The 17357-nt window shown below is 49.1% G+C and overlaps 1 protein-coding gene across 25 annotated transcripts in view; it reads right to left on the bottom strand.

Annotated features, from left to right (window-relative positions):
• Window positions 1-57: 57 nt before the first annotated feature.
• The window catches only part of LOC311021869 (uncharacterized protein), a 26756-nt gene continuing 9456 nt past the window's right edge, over window positions 58-17357 (bottom strand). For 4 of the 25 annotated variants that reach the window (XM_084022714.1, XM_084022733.1, XM_084022734.1 and 1 more), the window contains 13 exons: window positions 15693-15839; window positions 15502-15611; window positions 14943-15069; window positions 14675-14868; window positions 14473-14600; window positions 7524-11581; window positions 6717-7454; window positions 6528-6632; window positions 2341-2493; window positions 2114-2263; window positions 1971-2027; window positions 1823-1888; window positions 58-694 (listed from right to left, as the gene is read on the bottom strand). In XM_084022714.1, the coding sequence (XP_083878840.1) occupies window positions 467-694; window positions 1823-1888; window positions 1971-2027; window positions 2114-2263; window positions 2341-2493; window positions 6528-6632; window positions 6717-7454; window positions 7524-11581; window positions 14473-14600; window positions 14675-14868; window positions 14943-15069; window positions 15502-15611; window positions 15693-15839 (6261 nt within the window). In that variant the 3' untranslated portion in view covers window positions 58-466. Of the gene's footprint in view, window positions 695-1822; window positions 1889-1970; window positions 2028-2113; window positions 2264-2340; window positions 2494-6527; window positions 6633-6711; window positions 7497-7523; window positions 11582-14472; window positions 14601-14674; window positions 14869-14942; window positions 15070-15501; window positions 15612-15692; window positions 15840-17357 lie in introns of those variants that run through there. The other 21 variants (XM_084022735.1, XM_084022716.1, XM_084022720.1 and 18 more) reach the window with 21 other exon arrangements.

The raw sequence follows: 17357 nt of genomic DNA, 5'->3' as shown, positions 1-17357 counted from the left end.
CCCACTCCCCCCCCCCTCCGCTGTAATTTCTTTGGTGTGAGCAGTAACAACAGCCTGCATGTTGAAAACATTTTATTGAGTTTTATACAAATCACACAGATGACCTCTGACCTTGACATGAACCTGACTCGATTCAGACCGGAGGGTCATGGGAAAACTATCGAAACAGAATATAAATAGAAAACAATAAATAACTCATAACTAAAATAAGCAATCAATGACTGTCACATCAGTAGTTTCATTTCCAAACCTGCTTCATTATAAATTAACTTGTGCCCTGTCGTTTTGTAAACTTACAAATCACTTTCTATAAGTCTATAAACTCTGAGGAAGTTTAAAAATATGAGAGCAAAGATGTCTGAGTTCAGATGTGACATTCAGGGTCCCTCTGGAGATTAACACCGCATCAACACTACAGTTCATTTGGTCCAGACCGAAGAAAACCTGAAGCTTCAGTGAAGGGTCTTTACAATTGGCTGAGGGACATTCTAAGTTCCTCCTCTCTCAGGCTGCGGTCCAATCGCTGTGTCTCAGACTCCAGGACAGACGGGATTGGACGTTGCGTGACGGTGGCTAGCGAATCGGTGAGGTCATGTCTCAGAGAGAGCAGCCATTGGCTGTTTCTGGAGGACTCCTGAATAAACTCTGCCCTCTGCTGCTGATCAGCAGCCAATGAGAGGCAGAGCTGACTCACCTAATGGAAGGAGACACGGTGACATCATCAGCACCCACCTGACAAAGAAAACACCTGGGGCACCTTCCAGAAAGTAGGTTTTCCTGAAACTCTGAGTTTGTTAACCCTGAGAAGAGGGATACTCTGAGTTTTCGGTTCCAGAAAGAGAGGTAACTCAACCTTTAGGTCAGTTACCATAGTAACTGACTCTGTGAACCTAACCTGCTTGCTGGCAGGTTTGCTTCAACATACCCTGAGTTTCTCCTACATGTCTCCGCCTTTTTCTGGAATCTGAACCAACTCTGAAAAAAATGTGCCGTCCTTTCCTCGTCAACCTAATCGATACAGAAATAAAAGTGATTCTAACAGCTTTACATCGGGAGAGGATTTTGATTACTATTACCGTTTTTCCTACCAATCACATATCTAAACAATATTCTCCGACATTTTCGACATTTCATATCGTGGACATAATGCAGATTCTTTGCAGAGCTCTTTAGATATTTTTGCGAACGGGAGTTTTCTGAAAAAGGACATTTCTTTATTGAAATAGCCGCTTATATTTACAGTTTAATCTGTGAAATATGATTAAAATCATATGCCTTAGTCTACGTATTTGTGCAATATTTTTATGCTATATTTTTATAATTTTCAGCTGAAGCCAGTTTCTTTTTGTGCCTGGGGGATTACACCTACATGACAATGACTATTTGTTCATCACTTTGAGATCTACGGAGTCAAACCCCTGTCGCCTGCACCGTAGGCAGCGTTGCTAACCGTTACACCACAGTGTCGCTCTGCATGGCTGAAAATAAAGACTTATCACCTTTAGACCAATCAACTGTTTCATTCAGTTATACACATTAAGTCGGGCCGTAAATGTCTGCCACGCCAACTGTTTCTACTTTGCTCCAGTTACATTGCTCCGCTTTCTAAGGCTTTGTCGACTTTGTTGGCAGGCACGCTTGTAACTCACGATTGTCATACTCAGAGTTGATTGAACTAACTCAGAACTGCTGTTCTGGAACCGAAAACTCAGAGTTGCCCATCTTAGAGTTGGTTGACTCAGAGTTCAGGGTTAGGTTCAGAGTTTGTTGAATCTGCTTTCTGGAACGGGCCCCTGAGCCTCTTCATCTGTGCTAGTCTCACCTGGTCCTCCAGCTCCCTTACTCTGCTCCTCAGGCGTTCTTCTTCTTCTTTGGTGTCAGCAGGGTCCTGAACAAACACAACAGCTTTACACACACACACACACACACACACACACACACACACACACGCACACCTGTGTGTGTCTAACCTGAGATCTGCTGCTGTCAGTCAGCTGCTGCTTGAACCTCGAACGTTCTGCCTCCACCTGATACACACAAACAATAAGAACACCTGTCTCAATGTGTGTCTGTGTGTACCTGTATGAGTGTGTTTTAATGTGTGTGTGTGTACCTGTCTCAGTGTGTGTCTCAGTGTGTCTCTGTCTCTCTTCCGTCTTTCTTTCTGATCTTCCAGATCAGAGTTCTTCTTCTTCACTTGTTTCAGTTCCAGTTCCAGTTCAGCCACCAGACGCTGGAGGACCACCAGTCTGTCCACCACAGCCTACACACACACACTTTCATTTTTCTTGGGGTGAAACTGACCATACAAACTAACCGGCCAATCAGAGACATCCTGACCTGGTCTGGGTTAGGCCCCGCCCCCAGGCTCTGCTCCTGTTGGTGGACTCGCTTCCTGTAGCCAATCATAGCTGCCTCAGTTCGCTCCAGAGCCAATCTGACACGATCTCTGTCTCTCTGCAGCTCCTCTGTCCTCTGAGTCAGAGTGTACACCTTCACCATCACCACAACAACAACAACATCATCAACAACAACAATATCAACATCAACAATATCATCAACATCAACAACATAATCAATATAAACATCAACAACAATATCAACAACATCATCATCATCATCATCATCATCATCATCATCATCAACAACAACAACATCAACAACATCATCAACAACAATATCAACATCATCCACATCATCATCATCAACATCAGCTGCATGAACAGAAATATCAATTATTAAAAAGTCATCATGAAAATAGAGTATTTAGAAATGAAAATAAATGAATGCCACTTTAGTACTTTTACTGTGAGATATTAGTACTTTTACTCAAACAGGGTATTTTCTTAATACTGTGGTATTAGTACTTTACCTGTAACTAGAGTGTGGTACTAGAACTTTTACTGCAACGGTATTTGTACATTGTAGTATTAGTGTATTTACTGTGAGATATTAGTACTTTTTACTTTCACAGTATTTTTACATGGTGGTACTAGTATTTCTACTGTAATAAAGTACTGCCCCACCTTCTTTCCCATTGAAAAGTGCTGCTAGGAAACCATACCCACTACTAAACCACTGGGAAAGCTGGATCCTTTACTACTAAACCACTGGGAAACCAGATCCTTTACTACTAAACCACTGGGAAACCAGATCCTTTACTACTAAACCACTGGGAAACCAGATCCTATACTACTAAACCACTGGGAAACCAGATCCTATACTACTAAACCACTGGGAAACCAGGGCCCTCATTTATAAAACTGTGCGTAGGATCCTTACTAAAAGTGTACGTACGCCAAAAAGCCAAAGTTTGCGTGCGCCAAAAAAAAATCTGATTTATAAAACTGTGCGCATGCAAGCTGTACGCAATGTTCCCTTTATAAATCACAGGATCACCTACAAGTGTGCGTACCTGAGTCCCGCCCTGTACACGCCCACATTTTACTATGTTAATGAGCCGGCATACATCGTTTCCGTGTGGTGAATCACGGCGACAGGTCAGGAAAAAAGCGAAGAAACTTAACTTTTCAGAAACGGAGAAAGAGACACTTGTTGGGGAGGTGGAGGCACGGACAATAATTTAATTTAGTGGTCACAGCAGCGGGATCACGAATAAAAAGACGCAGTGCGAGTGGCAACACATTGCTGCTGCAGTCAACGGCGTCAGCTGGACGGAGCGGACGGTGATCTGAAGGTAAATGACATCTTTCCGCTCCTAACATGGATTTAATGTATTGCTAGAGTATTTGAGGAAGTTTGATTTTGATGTGACTTTGACATGGATTGTGTCCGAAAAGGAGGGAGAAACAGACGCGACTGAGACCAGAGGTATAAGGGTGAACAGATTTTAAACTTTTATTGTATATAAAACAAAACGTTAAATCGTTTCTGTCCTTCCAGAGTCTGCAGCGTTGGGCTCAGAGGAGGGTGACGGTGAGGAGGGTGACGTGAGGAGGGTGAAGGTGACGGGCCCTCGGCACAGCGTCCGGGTCCGGCGCAAAGCAGCAGCGCACCCCGGACGCATGGCACATAAAGCGGTCGGGTGCTCACTGATGCTGTCCTGCAACTTCAGCGAGACACAATCACCGCCATCAACAACGTTGCAGATGAGCTACGGCAAACGCGCACTGTGATTAATAAAATAATACGTTTACAATGAACATTGATTGTTGTCTTCCTTATCTTACAAACGCAGCATGACATCCTCACGGATTCTTGCGCCCTGAGGGTACCCCTCCAGTCGGGCAGGGGGCCGAGGCTCATCATGCTGGGGACTCTACCACCTTTGCCGGGTGGTAGAGTCTGCCTCCTGAAGTTCGGTAAAGTTGCGCTCTCCACGCTCCACGACTGAGCGCGCACGAGCGTGCCACTCATTATAGCGCATTTCCTCTGCGCTCTGGTGGTTTAAAAACGAGGATAAGTGTAACAATTATACGATGGCTTAATGGCTGTATGTATGTGCGTTGATGATATATGCACATAAATAAGGAGAATATTTAGTTATTCCCGCTGTGTTCTGCAGTGATCTAATGGAAGGTATTACATGCAATTGGGCCGTCTCCTCCTCCTGCGGTGACAGCGCTGATTCAATATTTCAAAATGATTTTGATTTGAGATACAAGTCAGATTTTAAAAGAAGGAGTTAATATGAAAAAAACGATCACTCATTAAAAGCGTCAAAAACATTGCTGGAGTTCATCATGATAACGCAGATCTAACGTATGATATGGAGTGTAATTAAATGTGTGCGAGTCATCAAAAATATATAGTTCTTCTCACGTTTACTGCTGGTTCCCTTCCAGTCTCCAGAATGTGCGTACCGGTACGCATGCCTCAGTTTGCTTACGGGTACGCACACTTTCCCGTCAAGTTTGGTTTTTATAGATCACAACATTTGCGTGGAAAGTGGCGTACGCACGTTTCCAGCCCCGTTTTGTGCGTACGCAAGCTTTATAAATGAGGGCCCAGATCCTTTACTACTAAACCACTGGGAAACCGGATCCTTTACTACTAAACCACTGGGAAACCGGATCCTTTACTACTAAACCACTGGGAAACCAGATCCTTTACTACTAAACCACTGGGAAACCAGATCCTTTACTACTAAACCACTGGGAAACCAGATCCTTTACTACTAAACCACTGGGAAACCGGATCCTTTACTACTAAACCACTGGGAAACCAGATCCTTTACTACTAAATCACTGGGAAACCAGATCCTTTACTACTAAACCACTACTAAACCACTGGGAAACCAGATCATTTACTACTAAACCACTGGGAAAGCTGGATCCTTTACTACTAAACCACTGGGAAACCAGATCCTTTACTACTAAACCACTGAGAAACCAGATCCTTTACTACTAAATCACTGGGAAACCAGATCCTTTACTACTAAACCACTGGGAAACCAGATCCTTTACTACTAAACCACTGGGAAACCAGATAATTTACTACTAAACCACTGGGAAAGCTGGATCCTTTACTACTAAACCACTGGGAAACCAGATCATTTACTACTAAACCACTGGGAAAGCTGGATCCTTTACTACTAAACCACTGGGAAACCAGATCCTTTACTACTAAACCACTGGGAAACCAGATCCTTTACTACTAAACCACTACTAAACCACTGGGAAACCAGATCCTTTACTACTAAACCACTGGGAAAGCTGGATACTTTACTACTAAACCACTACTAAACCACTGGGAAAGCTGGATCCTTTACTACTAAACCACTGGGAAATCAGATCCTTTACTACTAAATCACTCGGAAAGCTGGATCCTTTACAACTTAACCACTGGGAAACCAGATCCTTTACTACTAAACCACTGGGAAACCAGATCCTTTACTACTAAACCACTGGGAAACCAGATCCTATACTACTAAATCACTGGGAAACTAGATCATTTACTACTAAATCACTGGGAAACTAGATCATTTACTACTAAACCACTGGGAAACCAGATCCTTTACAACGTAACCACTGGGAAACCAGATCCTTTACTACTAAACCACTGGGAAACCAGATCCTTTACTACTAAACCACTGGGAAACCAGATCATTTACTACTAAATCACTGGGAAACTAGATCCTATACTACTAAATCACTGGGAAACCAGATAATTTAATACTAAATAATTTCCTTTTGAAGTAAAATCTTGAGAAGCTAGTTTAACTAAATGATTTTCTGGATTTCAGGGGTACACTTGTTCATCTGGTTTTGGTCTCCACCACAGCACTGAGTCAGCCGACCTTAGTCAAACCTGGTCTCAGGGTGTTTTCACATGTAGTCCTCTTTGAACGGACCAAACCCAGCCCCCTTAATGTGGACCAAAAAGTGGACCAGCAGTTAAAGGACTCAGTTCTGTTATAAGAACTGTGTTTCGTCGATGTCGTCCCCCATGCAATAAAGACCTACTCTACTCTTTTCAGCATCTTGATTGTACTTTTATCAGTAAACTTTGATTTGAGTCGTACTTCTACTGCAGTAAAGGAAGCGGCTCTATTATTAAACTGTTACCTCAGCTTTTCTTTGCCTCAGCAGCCTCCCGATCTCCTCTTTGTCCTGTAGCAGAGACATCTGCCCCTCCTGCTGCTCCTCCTCCTGCTGCTCCTCCCCCTGGTCCTCAGGAAGAATAAACAGTGAAACATGTAAATGTCATGACTTTTCCATCAAGACTCGACAACCTAACCCTAGAAAGCACCTCACCTCTCCTCCTGCTGCTCCTCCTCTCTCCTTGTCACCTGTATCTTGGTGTGTCCTCCTCCGTCCATCCATCTCCTCTCTCTGGGTTTTCTGCCCCTCCAACATGGCCACCATGGCTCTGACCCGGCTCAGCTCAGTGTGGCTCAACTCCGCCTCCCTCCTCACCTCCTCTGCTTCCCCCCTCGCCTCCTCCACCCTTGACCTCCACTCCTCCTCTCTCTCCCTTAGTGTCTGGATTTGATTTGACAGAGCTTTCAGCTTCACCTTCTGCTCCTCTTCCATCTGTTCCACTCTGCTCTTCCACCTCTCCTTTGCCTTCTCCTTCACGTGTTGGGCCTCCTTCAGCTCCTCCATCAACTCCCTCCTCTCCAGGGCCTTGGCTCTGGCTGTCAGCTCCTCCACAACTGTATGCAGGTTCTCCTCTCCGAAGCTCTGCTCCTCCTCTTCCAGGGAGCTCAGTTTCACCACCTCAACGCTCTGCTGCATTCCTCTCAGCTCTTCCTGGGCCTCCTCCGTCCTCCTCTGCACCTTCTCTCTGAGGGTCATCACCTCCTTCTCTGTCCTAATCAGCATCTCTTGTACCTGCTCCTTCGCCTTCTGCTCCTTCTGCACCTCCTCTCTGAGGGCCATTGCCTCCTTCTCTGCCCTCATCAATGTCTCTTGTACCTGCTCCTTCTCCTTCTGCACCTCCTCTCTGAGGGCCATCACCTCCTTCTCTGTCCTCATTAAGGTCTCTTGTAACTGGTTCTTCTCCTCTTGCACCTCCTCTCTGAGAGCAGTCAGCTCTGTCCTCATTAAGGTCTCTTGTACCTGCTCCTTTTCCTTCTGCACCTCCTCTCTGAGAGATGTCATATCTTTTGTCCTCTTCATCAGCTCCTCCCGTGCCTCCATCTTCTCCCTTTGTTCCTTTTGTACCTCCTCTTTTAGTGCAGACACCTCCCACTCACTCCTGGTCCTCCTCAGCTCCTCCTGGGCCTCCGTCTCCCTTTGCTCCCTTTTCACCTCCTCTCTGAGAGCAGTCAGCTCCTTCTCAGTCCTTCTCAGTTCCTCCTGGGCCTTATCCCTCACCACCTGCTTTCTGAGAGCCTTCGCCTCCTTCTCTGTCCTCATCAATATCTGTTGTACCTGGTTCTTCTCCTCTTGCAACTCCTCTCTGAGGGTCACCACCTCCTCTGTCCTCATCAACATCTCTTGTACCTGGTTCTTCTCCTCTTGCAACTCCTCTCTGAGGGTCATCACCTCCTTCTCTGTCCTCATCAACATCTCTTGTACCTGGTTCTTCTCCTTCTGCTCCTTCTGCACCTCCTCTCTGAGGGCCATCACCTCCTTCTCTGCCCTCATCAATGTCTCTTGTACCTGCTCCTTTTCCTTCTGCACCTCCTCTCTGAGAGATGTCATATATTTTGTCCTTTTTAGCAGCTCCTCCTGTGCCTCCATTTTCTCCGTTTGTTCCTTTTGTAACTCCTCTTTAAGTGCAGACACCTCCGACTCACTCCTGGTCCTCCTCAGCTCCTCCTGGGCCTCCTTCTCCCTTTGGTCCCTTTTCGCCTCCTCTCTGAGAGCAGTCAGCTCCTTCTCAGTCCTTCTCAGTTCTTCATGGGCCTTATCCCTCACCACCTCGATTCTGAGAGCCTTCACCTCCTTCTCTGTCCTCATTAAGGTCTCTTGTAACTGGTTCTTCTCCTCTTGCACCTCCTCTCTGACAGCAGTCAGCTCCTTCTCTGTCCTCATCAACGTCTCTTGTATCTGGTTCTTCTCCCCCTGCTCCTTCTGCACCTCCTCTCTGAGGGCATTTACCTCCTTTTCTGATCTCATTAAGGTGTCTTGTATCTGCTCCTTCTTCTTCTGCACCTCCTCTCTGAGAGATGTCACCTCCTTCTCTGTCCTCATTAAGGTCTCTTGTAACTGGTTCTTTTCCTCTTGCACCTCCTCTCTGAGAGCAGTCAGCTCCTTCTCTGTCCTCATCAACGTCTCTTGTATCTGATTCTTCCCCTCCTGCTCCTTCTGCACCTCCTCTCTGAGAGCATTTACCTCCTTTTCTGATCTCATTAAGGTGTCTTGTATCTGCTCCTTCTTCTTCTGCACCTCCTTTCTGAGAGATGTCACCTCCTTCTCTGTCCTCATCAGCATCTCTTGTACCTGCTCCTTCGCATTCTGATCCTTCTGCACCTTCTCTTTGAGGGCCATCGCCTCCTTCTCTGCCCTCATCAATGTCTCTTGTACCTTCTCCTTCTGCACCTCCTCTCTGAGAGCCGTCACCTCCTTCTCTGTCCTCATTAAGGTCTCTTGTAACTGGTTCTTCTCCTCTTGCACCTCCTCTCTGAGAGCAGTCAGCTCCTTCTCTGTCCTCATCAACGTCTCTTTTATCTGGTTCTTCTCCTCCTGCTCCTTCTGCACCTCCTCTCTGAGGGCATTTACCTCCTTTTCTGTTCTCATTAAGGTGTCTTGTATCTGCTCCTTCTTCTGCACCTCCTTTCTGAGAGATGTCACCTCCTTCTCTGTCCTCATCAGCATCTCTTGTACCTGCTCCTTCGCGTTCTGCTCCTTCTCTTTGAGGGCCATCGCCTCCTTCTCTGCCCTCATCAATGTCTCTTGTACCTTCTCCTTCTGCACCTCCTCTCTGAGAGCCGTCACCTCCTTCTCTGTCCTCATTAAGGTCTCTTGTACGTGGTTTTTCTCCTCCTGCACCTCCTCTCTGAGAGCCTTTACCTCCTTCTCTGTCCTTATCAGTGTATCTTGTACCTGCTCCTTCTGCACCTCCTCTCTGAGAGATGTCACATATGTTGTCCTATTCTTCAGCTCCTCCTGTGCCTCCATCTTCTCCCTTTGTTCCTTTTGTACCTCCTCTTTAAGTGCAGACACCTCCCACTCACTCCTGGTCCTCCTCAGCTCCTCCTGGGCCTCCATCTCCCTTTGCTCTCTTTTCACCTCCTCTCTGAGAGCAGTCAGCTCCTTCTCAGTCCTTCTCAGTTCCTCCTGGTCCTTATCCCTCTCACTCTGCACCTCCTGCCTGAGAGTCGTCACCTCCCTCTCCCTCCTCCTCAGCTCCAGCAACAGTCCCGCCTTCTCCTCCTCCAACTCTCTCATTCTGGACCTCCCTCTCTCTTCCACCAGGAGGTGCTGACCTCTCTCAGCATCCAACAATCTCCCTTGCTCCCCTTTCACCTCCCTGAGTTCATCCTCAAGCCTCATCTTCTCCTCCCTCACCTTTCTTAGCACCTCCTCATCTCCCATCCTTCCCTCCTCCATGTCTTTCAGTTTGTTTTCCAGCTTCCTCTTCTCCTCCTCAGTCCTCCTCAACTCCTCTCTTTGCTCCCTCCTCACATCTTCAAATCTGTCCTCCAACCTCCTCCCCTGCTCTCCGGCTCTCCTCAGTGCCTCCCTTTCTTCCTCCAACTCCTCCTCCAACTGTCTCACTTTCTCCCCCAGCCTTCTCTTCTCCTCTTCCACCTCCATCAGCTTGTTGTCCAGCCTTCTCCTCCTTTCTGCCTCTGTTCTTCTCAGTGCTTCCCCCTCTCTGCCATTCTCCTCCTCTCTCTCTTCCAGTGCGACTGTCAGGTGCTCCACCTCCTCATCTCGCTCCTTCAGGTTCTGATGAAGCTTCACCACCTCCCTCGCACTCTTGTCAACCTTCTCCCTACACTCCTTCAACTCCTCCTCCAGCCTGTCGTGGGACTCCTCCCTCTCTCTGGCTGTCCTCCTTGCTCCTTCGCTTTCGGCCCGGGCCGCCTGCAGCTCCCTGGCCAGGGAGGAGACTCTGACATCGTTTTCTCCTCTCTCCCTCCTCTCGTTCTCCAGGAGCGCCCGGGTTTCTTTCAGCAGCAGCTCAAGCTGCATCTCCTTCACCTCCTTCTGCTGCAGTTTGTCACTCGCCTCCTGATGCTTCCCTCCTACCTCCTCCAGCTGCTCCTTTGCCAGCCTCAGGTGCTCCTTCAGCTCCTCCAACTCCTCCTCCCTTTCCCTCACGGCGCTCATCTGTCGCTCCAGGCTGCACTCCTTCCGCTCCACCTCCTCCTTCATCTCCTCACACTCCTCCTTGGCCACATTCAGCCTCACCCTCAGCAGCTCCACCTCCCCCACCATCTCCATTAGCTTCTTCACCTCCTCCTCTGCCCTCCTCACTTCGCCCCTGAGTCGGTCCACCTCCTCATGCTGCCCCATCTCCTCCTCCTCTTTCTCTTGTAGTCTCTCCTTCTCTCTTCTCTCCTCCTCTAGTTCAGAGGTTTCTTTTCTCAGTCTGTTGAAATCCTCCAACTCCTGCACCCTCCATATTTTCACCTCCTCTGCTTCGCTCCTCAGTCTCTCCATCACCTCTTCCCTCTCCTCCTTCTCTTTTTCTAATCTCTCCATCCGGTCACTGAGCGCCTGCATCTCTTCCTCCCTCTTCACCTCCTTCATCTTCAACTCCTCCTCCAGTCTCTCCTTCTTTCCCTCCGCCCGCTGTAGTTTCTCCATCATGTTACTGATACACGCTTCCCTCTCTGTCACCTCCTCCCTCAGCCTTTCCACCTCCCTTTGTCTCTCCCCCTCTTCCTCCATCAGTCCCTCTATGCGCCTCCTCAGCGCCTCCACCTCTCCGTCCTTTGTCCCGAGCTCCTCGCTCAGCATCTCCCTCTCTTTCTGCCAGGACTCCCTCTCCTCCTCCTCCTCTTCCCTCCGCCGGAGCTCCTCCACCTCCTCTGTCAACCTCTCTGTTTCCTCCTTCAGCGCCTCCCTCTCTCTCTGCCATGAATCCCTCTCCTCCTCTTCCCTTCTCCTCTCCCGGAGCTCCTCCTTCAGCCTTTCCGTTTCCTCCTTCAGCGCCTCCCGCTCGTCTTTTCTCCCGGCCATCTCTCTCTCCAGCTCTCCTCTGAGACACTCGATCTCCCCTTCACAATAAAAGCACAGGAAAACTGCTGTTAATACTACTGATACTACTAGTATAAATACCTCTGATACTGCTACTGCAATAAATACTACTGATAGTACTACTACAATAAATACTACTAATACTGCTACTACTACTATGAATACTAATGATACTACTACTGCTATAAATACTACTGATACTACTACTATAAATACTACTGATACTACTACTATAAATACAACTGATACTACTACTATAAATACTACTGATACTACTACTATAAATACAACTGATACTACCAGTAGGATCTGGTCTCTCCTATAAACCCTGACCCTGGAGGGCCCCTGTAGGATCTGGTCTCTCCTATAAACCCCTACCCTGGAGGGCCTCTGTAGGATCTGGTCTCTCCTATAAACACTGACCCTGGAGGGCCTCTGTAGGATCTGGTCTCTCCTATAAACCCTGACCCTGGAGGGCCCCTGTAGGATCTGGTCTCTCCTATAAACCCTGACCCTGGAGGGCCCCTGTAGGATCTGGTCTCTGCTATAAACCCTGACCCTGGAGGGCCTCTGTAGGATCTGGTCTCTCCTATAAACCCTGACCCTGGAGGGCCCCTGTAGGATCTGGTCTCTCCTATAAACCCTGAACCTGGAGGGCCCCTGTAGGATCTGGTCTCTCCTATAAACACTGACCCTGGAGGGCCCCTGTAGGATCTGGTCTCTCCTATAAACCCTGACCCTGGAGGGCCCCTGTAGGATCTGGTCTCTCCTATAAACCCTGACCCTGGAGGGCCCCTGTAGGATCTGGTCTCTGCTATAAACCCTGACCCTGGAGGGCCTCTGTAGGATCTGGTCTCTCCTATAAACCCTGACCCTGGAGGGCCCCTGTAGGATCTGGTCTCTCCTATAACACTGACCCTGGAGGGCCCCTGTAGGATCTGGTCTCTCCTATAACACTGACCCTGGAGGGCCCCTGTAGGATCTGGTCTCTCCTATAACACTGACCCTGGAGGGCCCCTGTAGGATCTGGTCTCTCCTATAAACCCTGACCCTGGAGGGCCCCTGTAGGATCTGGTCTCTCCTATAAACCCTGACCCTGGAGGGCCTCTGTAGGATCTGGTCTCTCCTATAAACCCTGACCCTGGAGGGCCTCTATAGGATCTGGTCTCTCCTATAACACTGACCCTGGAGGGCCTCTGTAGGATCTGGTCTCTCCTATAACACTGACCCTGGAGGGCCCCTGTAGGATCTGGTCTCTCCTATAAACCCTGACCCTGGAGGGCCCCTGTAGGATCTGGTCTCTCCTATAACACTGACCCTGGAGGGCCCCTGTAGGATCTGGTCTCTCCTATAAACACTGACCCTGAAGGGGCCCTGTAGGATCTGGTCTCTCCTATAACACTGACCCTGGAGGGCCTCTGTAGGATCTGGTCTCTCCTATAACACTGACCCTGGAGGGCCTCTGTAGGATCTGGTCTCTCCTATAACACTGACCCTGGAGGGCCCCTGTAGGATCTGGTCTCTCCTATAACACTGACCCTGGAGGGCCTCTGTAGGATCTGGTCTCTCCTATAACACTGACCTTGGAGGGCCCCTGTAGGATCTGGTCTCTCCTATAACACTGACCCTGGAGGGCCTCTGTAGGATCTGGTCTCTCCTATAACACTGACCCTGGAGGGCCTCTGTAGGATCTGGTCTCTCCTATAACACTGACCCTGGAGGGCCTCTGTAGGATCTGGTCTCTCCTATAACACTGACCCTGGAGGGCCCCTGTAGGATCTGGTCTCTCCTATAAACCCTGACCCTGGAGGGCCCCTGTAGGATCTGGTCTCTCCTATAACACTGACCCTGGAGGGCCTCTGTAGGATCTGGTCTCTCCTATAACACTGACCCTGGAGGGCCCCTGTAGGATCTGGTCTCTCCTATAAACACTGACCCTGAAGGGGCCCTGTAGGATCTGGTCTCTCCTATAACATTGACCTTGGAGGGCCCCTGTAGGATCTGGTCTCTCCTATAACACTGACCCTGGAGGGCCTCTGTAGGATCTGGTCTCTCCTATAACACTGACCCTGGAGGGCCTCTGTAGGATCTGGTCTCTCCTATAACACTGACCCTGGAGGGCCCCTGTAGGATCTGGTCTCTCCTATAAACCCTGACCCTGGAGGGCCCCTGTAGGATCTGGTCTCTCCTATAACACTGACCCTGGAGGGCCTCTGTAGGATCTGGTCTCTCCTATAACACTGACCCTGGAGGGCCCCTGTAGGATCTGGTCTCTCCTATAAACACTGACCCTGAAGGGGCCCTGTAGGATCTGGTCTCTCCTATAACACTGACCTTGGAGGGCCCCTGTAGGATCTGGTCTCTCCTATAACACTGACCCTGGAGGGCCTCTGTAGGATCTGGTCTCTCCTATAACACTGACCCTGGAGGGCCTCTGTAGGATCTGGTCTCTCCTATAACACTGACCCTGGAGGGCCCCTGTAGGATCTGGTCTCTCCTATAAACCCTGAACCTGGAGGGCCCCTGTAGGATCTGGTCTCTCCTATAACACTGACCCTGGAGGGCCCCTGTAGGATCTGGTCTCTCCTATAACACTGACCCTGGAGGGCCCCTGTAGGATCTGGTCTCTCCTATAAACACTGACCCTGAAGGGGCCCTGTAGGATCTGGTCTCTCCTATAACACTGACCCTGGAGGGCCTCTGTAGGATCTGGTCTCTCCTATAAACACTGACCCTGAAGGGGCCCTGTAGGATCTGGTCTCTCCTATAACACTGACCCTGGAGGGCCTCTGTAGGATCTGGTCTCTCCTATAAACCCTGACCCTGGAGGGCCTCTGTAGGATCTGGTCTCTCCTATAAACCCTGAACCTGGAGGGCCCCTGTAGGATCTGGTCTCTCCTATAACACTGACCTTGGAGGGCCTCCTTGACCTGCTGCACAGTCTGGATGAGAGTTTGCTGCTGACATCTGTTGACCTCCGTCTGAGACAGCTGCTTCTGTTGTTGACTGAGCTGCTGGTGGAGAGACACCGACAGACACCTGGAGAACCAGAGAGAGAGAGAGACTCTCAGGTGAGTTCAGCTCACATGTAGACTTTCAGGTGAGTTCAGTACCTGAGCTCCTGCAGCTCCTCCTCCAGCTGCTCCCTGTGTCTCTGCAGACACTCCTGCTCCTCCTGCAGCCTCTTGTTCTCCCTCTGCTGCTCCTCCTGCTGCCTCTCTCTCCTCCTCACCTCCTCCACTCCCTGCTGTAGCTGCTCCTGCGCCTCCTTCAGCTCCATGCACACTGAGGCATGCTGGGAGGACAGCTGAGGAGCACACACGCATCATATATGGTACATCACACAGGTATGATACTGTCGCATCAGTTCCTCTTTTTCACCTCCTCCAGCTGACGTCCATCCCTCCCTCTCTCCTCTTCCAGAGAGACCACTTGTCTCTCCTTCTCCATCATTTTCTCCTTCTCTCTCAGCTGACGGACGATGTTGACCTCCACCTCCCTCTGTGCTCTGAACAACACATCATTACTGTGATACACCGTTAATAATCAGGGTTAGCATTTTTAATCAGGATTAAGGTTTCTGATCAGGAAACATGATTCTAATCAGGATTAACGTTTCTAATCAGGATTAACATTTGAATTTAGGATTATTGTTTCTAATCAGGACTAAGGTTTCCAATCAGGATTACGTTTCTAATCAGGATTAATGTTTCTAATTAGGATTAACTTTTCTAATCAGGAAACATGATTCTAATCTGGATTAAGGACTCTAATCAGGATTAATGTTTATAATCAGGATTAATGATTATAATCAGGATTAATGTTTATAATCAGGATTAATGATTATAATCAGGATTAAATGTTTATAGTTAGGATTCCAGGTTTGTATTCAGGATTAAGGATTCAGTTACAAACATTGTGTTGTGGAAACCGAACTCACCTGAGCCGGCTGTAGTCCAGGTTGAGGGTTTTGAACTCTCTCTGCAGAGATCTGACCTCTGACCTTGCTTCCTGCAGCTGTGATTGGCTGTCTGAGAGCTCACACTCCAGCTGCAAACACACACACACACACACACATGTGATACCCCGGAGCCGATGAGCCGGGCATCATCCTGACAGACAGCGGCGTACCTGCAGCAGCTGCTGGTTCAGATCCCTCTTGTCAGACACCAGACATGAGTTCAGGGCGGCCATCTTGTCCAGAGCGTTGCGTCCCTCCTCCACCTCCCGTTGTAACACACACTCAGAGGACGAGAGACACAGGACCGTCTCCCTGGACTGGAGGGGGGGCACAGAGGGGAAGACAGGAGGGGAGACGGGAGGGGAGAGGGGAGGGGGAGACAAGGGGGAGGACAGGAGAGAGAGACAGGTGGGGAGATGGGGGGGGGGGGGGGGACACAGGGGAGAGGGAAGGGGGAGGACAGGAGGGAAGACAGGAGGAGGAGACAGGGGGGGAATAAGGGGAGAGGGCAGACAGGTGGGGGAGACAGGTGGGGAGACGGGGGGACACAGGGGAGAGGGGAGACAGGAGGGGGAGACAAGGGGGAGGGGGAGACAGGGGGGAGGGGAGACAGGAGGGGGAGACAAGGGGGAGGGAGAGACAGGGGGGAGGGGAGAAAGGAGAGGGGGACAAGGGGGAGGACAGGAGGGGGAGAAGGGGGGAGACAAGGGAGAGGGGAGACAAGGGGGAGGACAGGAGGGGAGACAGGATGAAGGACACAGGGGAGAGGGGAGACATACAGAAATAAATAGTTGAGATTAAGACGTCAGTAAACATTGAATGATGAGATAATACTAATAATACTTATTATTAGTATTAGGCTGTATCCGAAACCGCATACTATACTGCTAGTACGTACTGATTTGGCCAAAATGTAGTATGCAGTATGCAGTATGCAAACAAATGCAAAATCTGCAGTATGCGAAAAGTTCCCGGATGTCGTACTGATTCGGAGAATATTTCCAGTATGCATCCGACCAGTCTACTCTGCCTACTGTTTCCCACAATGCAATGCGCTGGAGCCTGGATAAATCGAGTAATGAGCAAGAGAGCGTTTCCAGGGAAATACAAACGCCGGAGCTGGGACGAAAAAAAAAAAAAAAAAACGCCGGAGCAGTACGGCGTTTATATTTGTTTACATAAGTACAGTGCAGGGCCGGAGTGGGACTCATTTTCAGCCCTGGAGTTTCATACCTCAGACCGGCCCACTTTAGATCACGACCTATTATATTAAAATAATGTAATTATAACTTTACATGTTAAGCATACAATAGCGCACTGTTCTCTAAAGCCTTGTAATTCCGTGTATTTTCACACAGCCTTGTGGGCACAAGTGCCCATTGTTCGGCCGTGTTCAGCTGTCTGTTTCCCGGCTGGTTTGCGTGCGGCGCGTCTTGGCGTTTCGCGTTCGACGGAGAGTCCGCCTGTGTGGACTCTTGTGGACCTGGGCGGGCCGGTGTTTGACCGATGTCCGCGGGCTTTTCAGCCAGCTCTGAGGGTGATAGTCCCGACAGTTCGGCTGGGTTCTTGTGTATATTTACCTGCGGGAATCCCCGCGACGCATACACGTGATACCCACTCCACTCAGTGTCATGACTGAACACCGGCACAAAAATAAATAAAAATAATAATTGAACACCGGCCCTCGCGGCCCAAAAGTCAGACCGGCCCACCGGGAATTGTCCCGGTCCTCCCGATTAGCCACTCCGGGCCTGGTACAGTGCATAGGCTACTTGATTATTGTGACGAAAGCTATATAGGTACAATAGAAATCCAGGCTGTTGTACATATGAAAT

Source organism: Eutrigla gurnardus (assembly GCF_963514095.1).
Source record: "Eutrigla gurnardus genome assembly, chromosome: 12".
NCBI lineage: Eukaryota > Metazoa > Chordata > Actinopteri > Perciformes > Triglidae > Eutrigla > Eutrigla gurnardus.
Note: the sequence above shows the minus strand (reverse complement) of the source record. Positions and strands in the feature narration are given on the sequence as shown.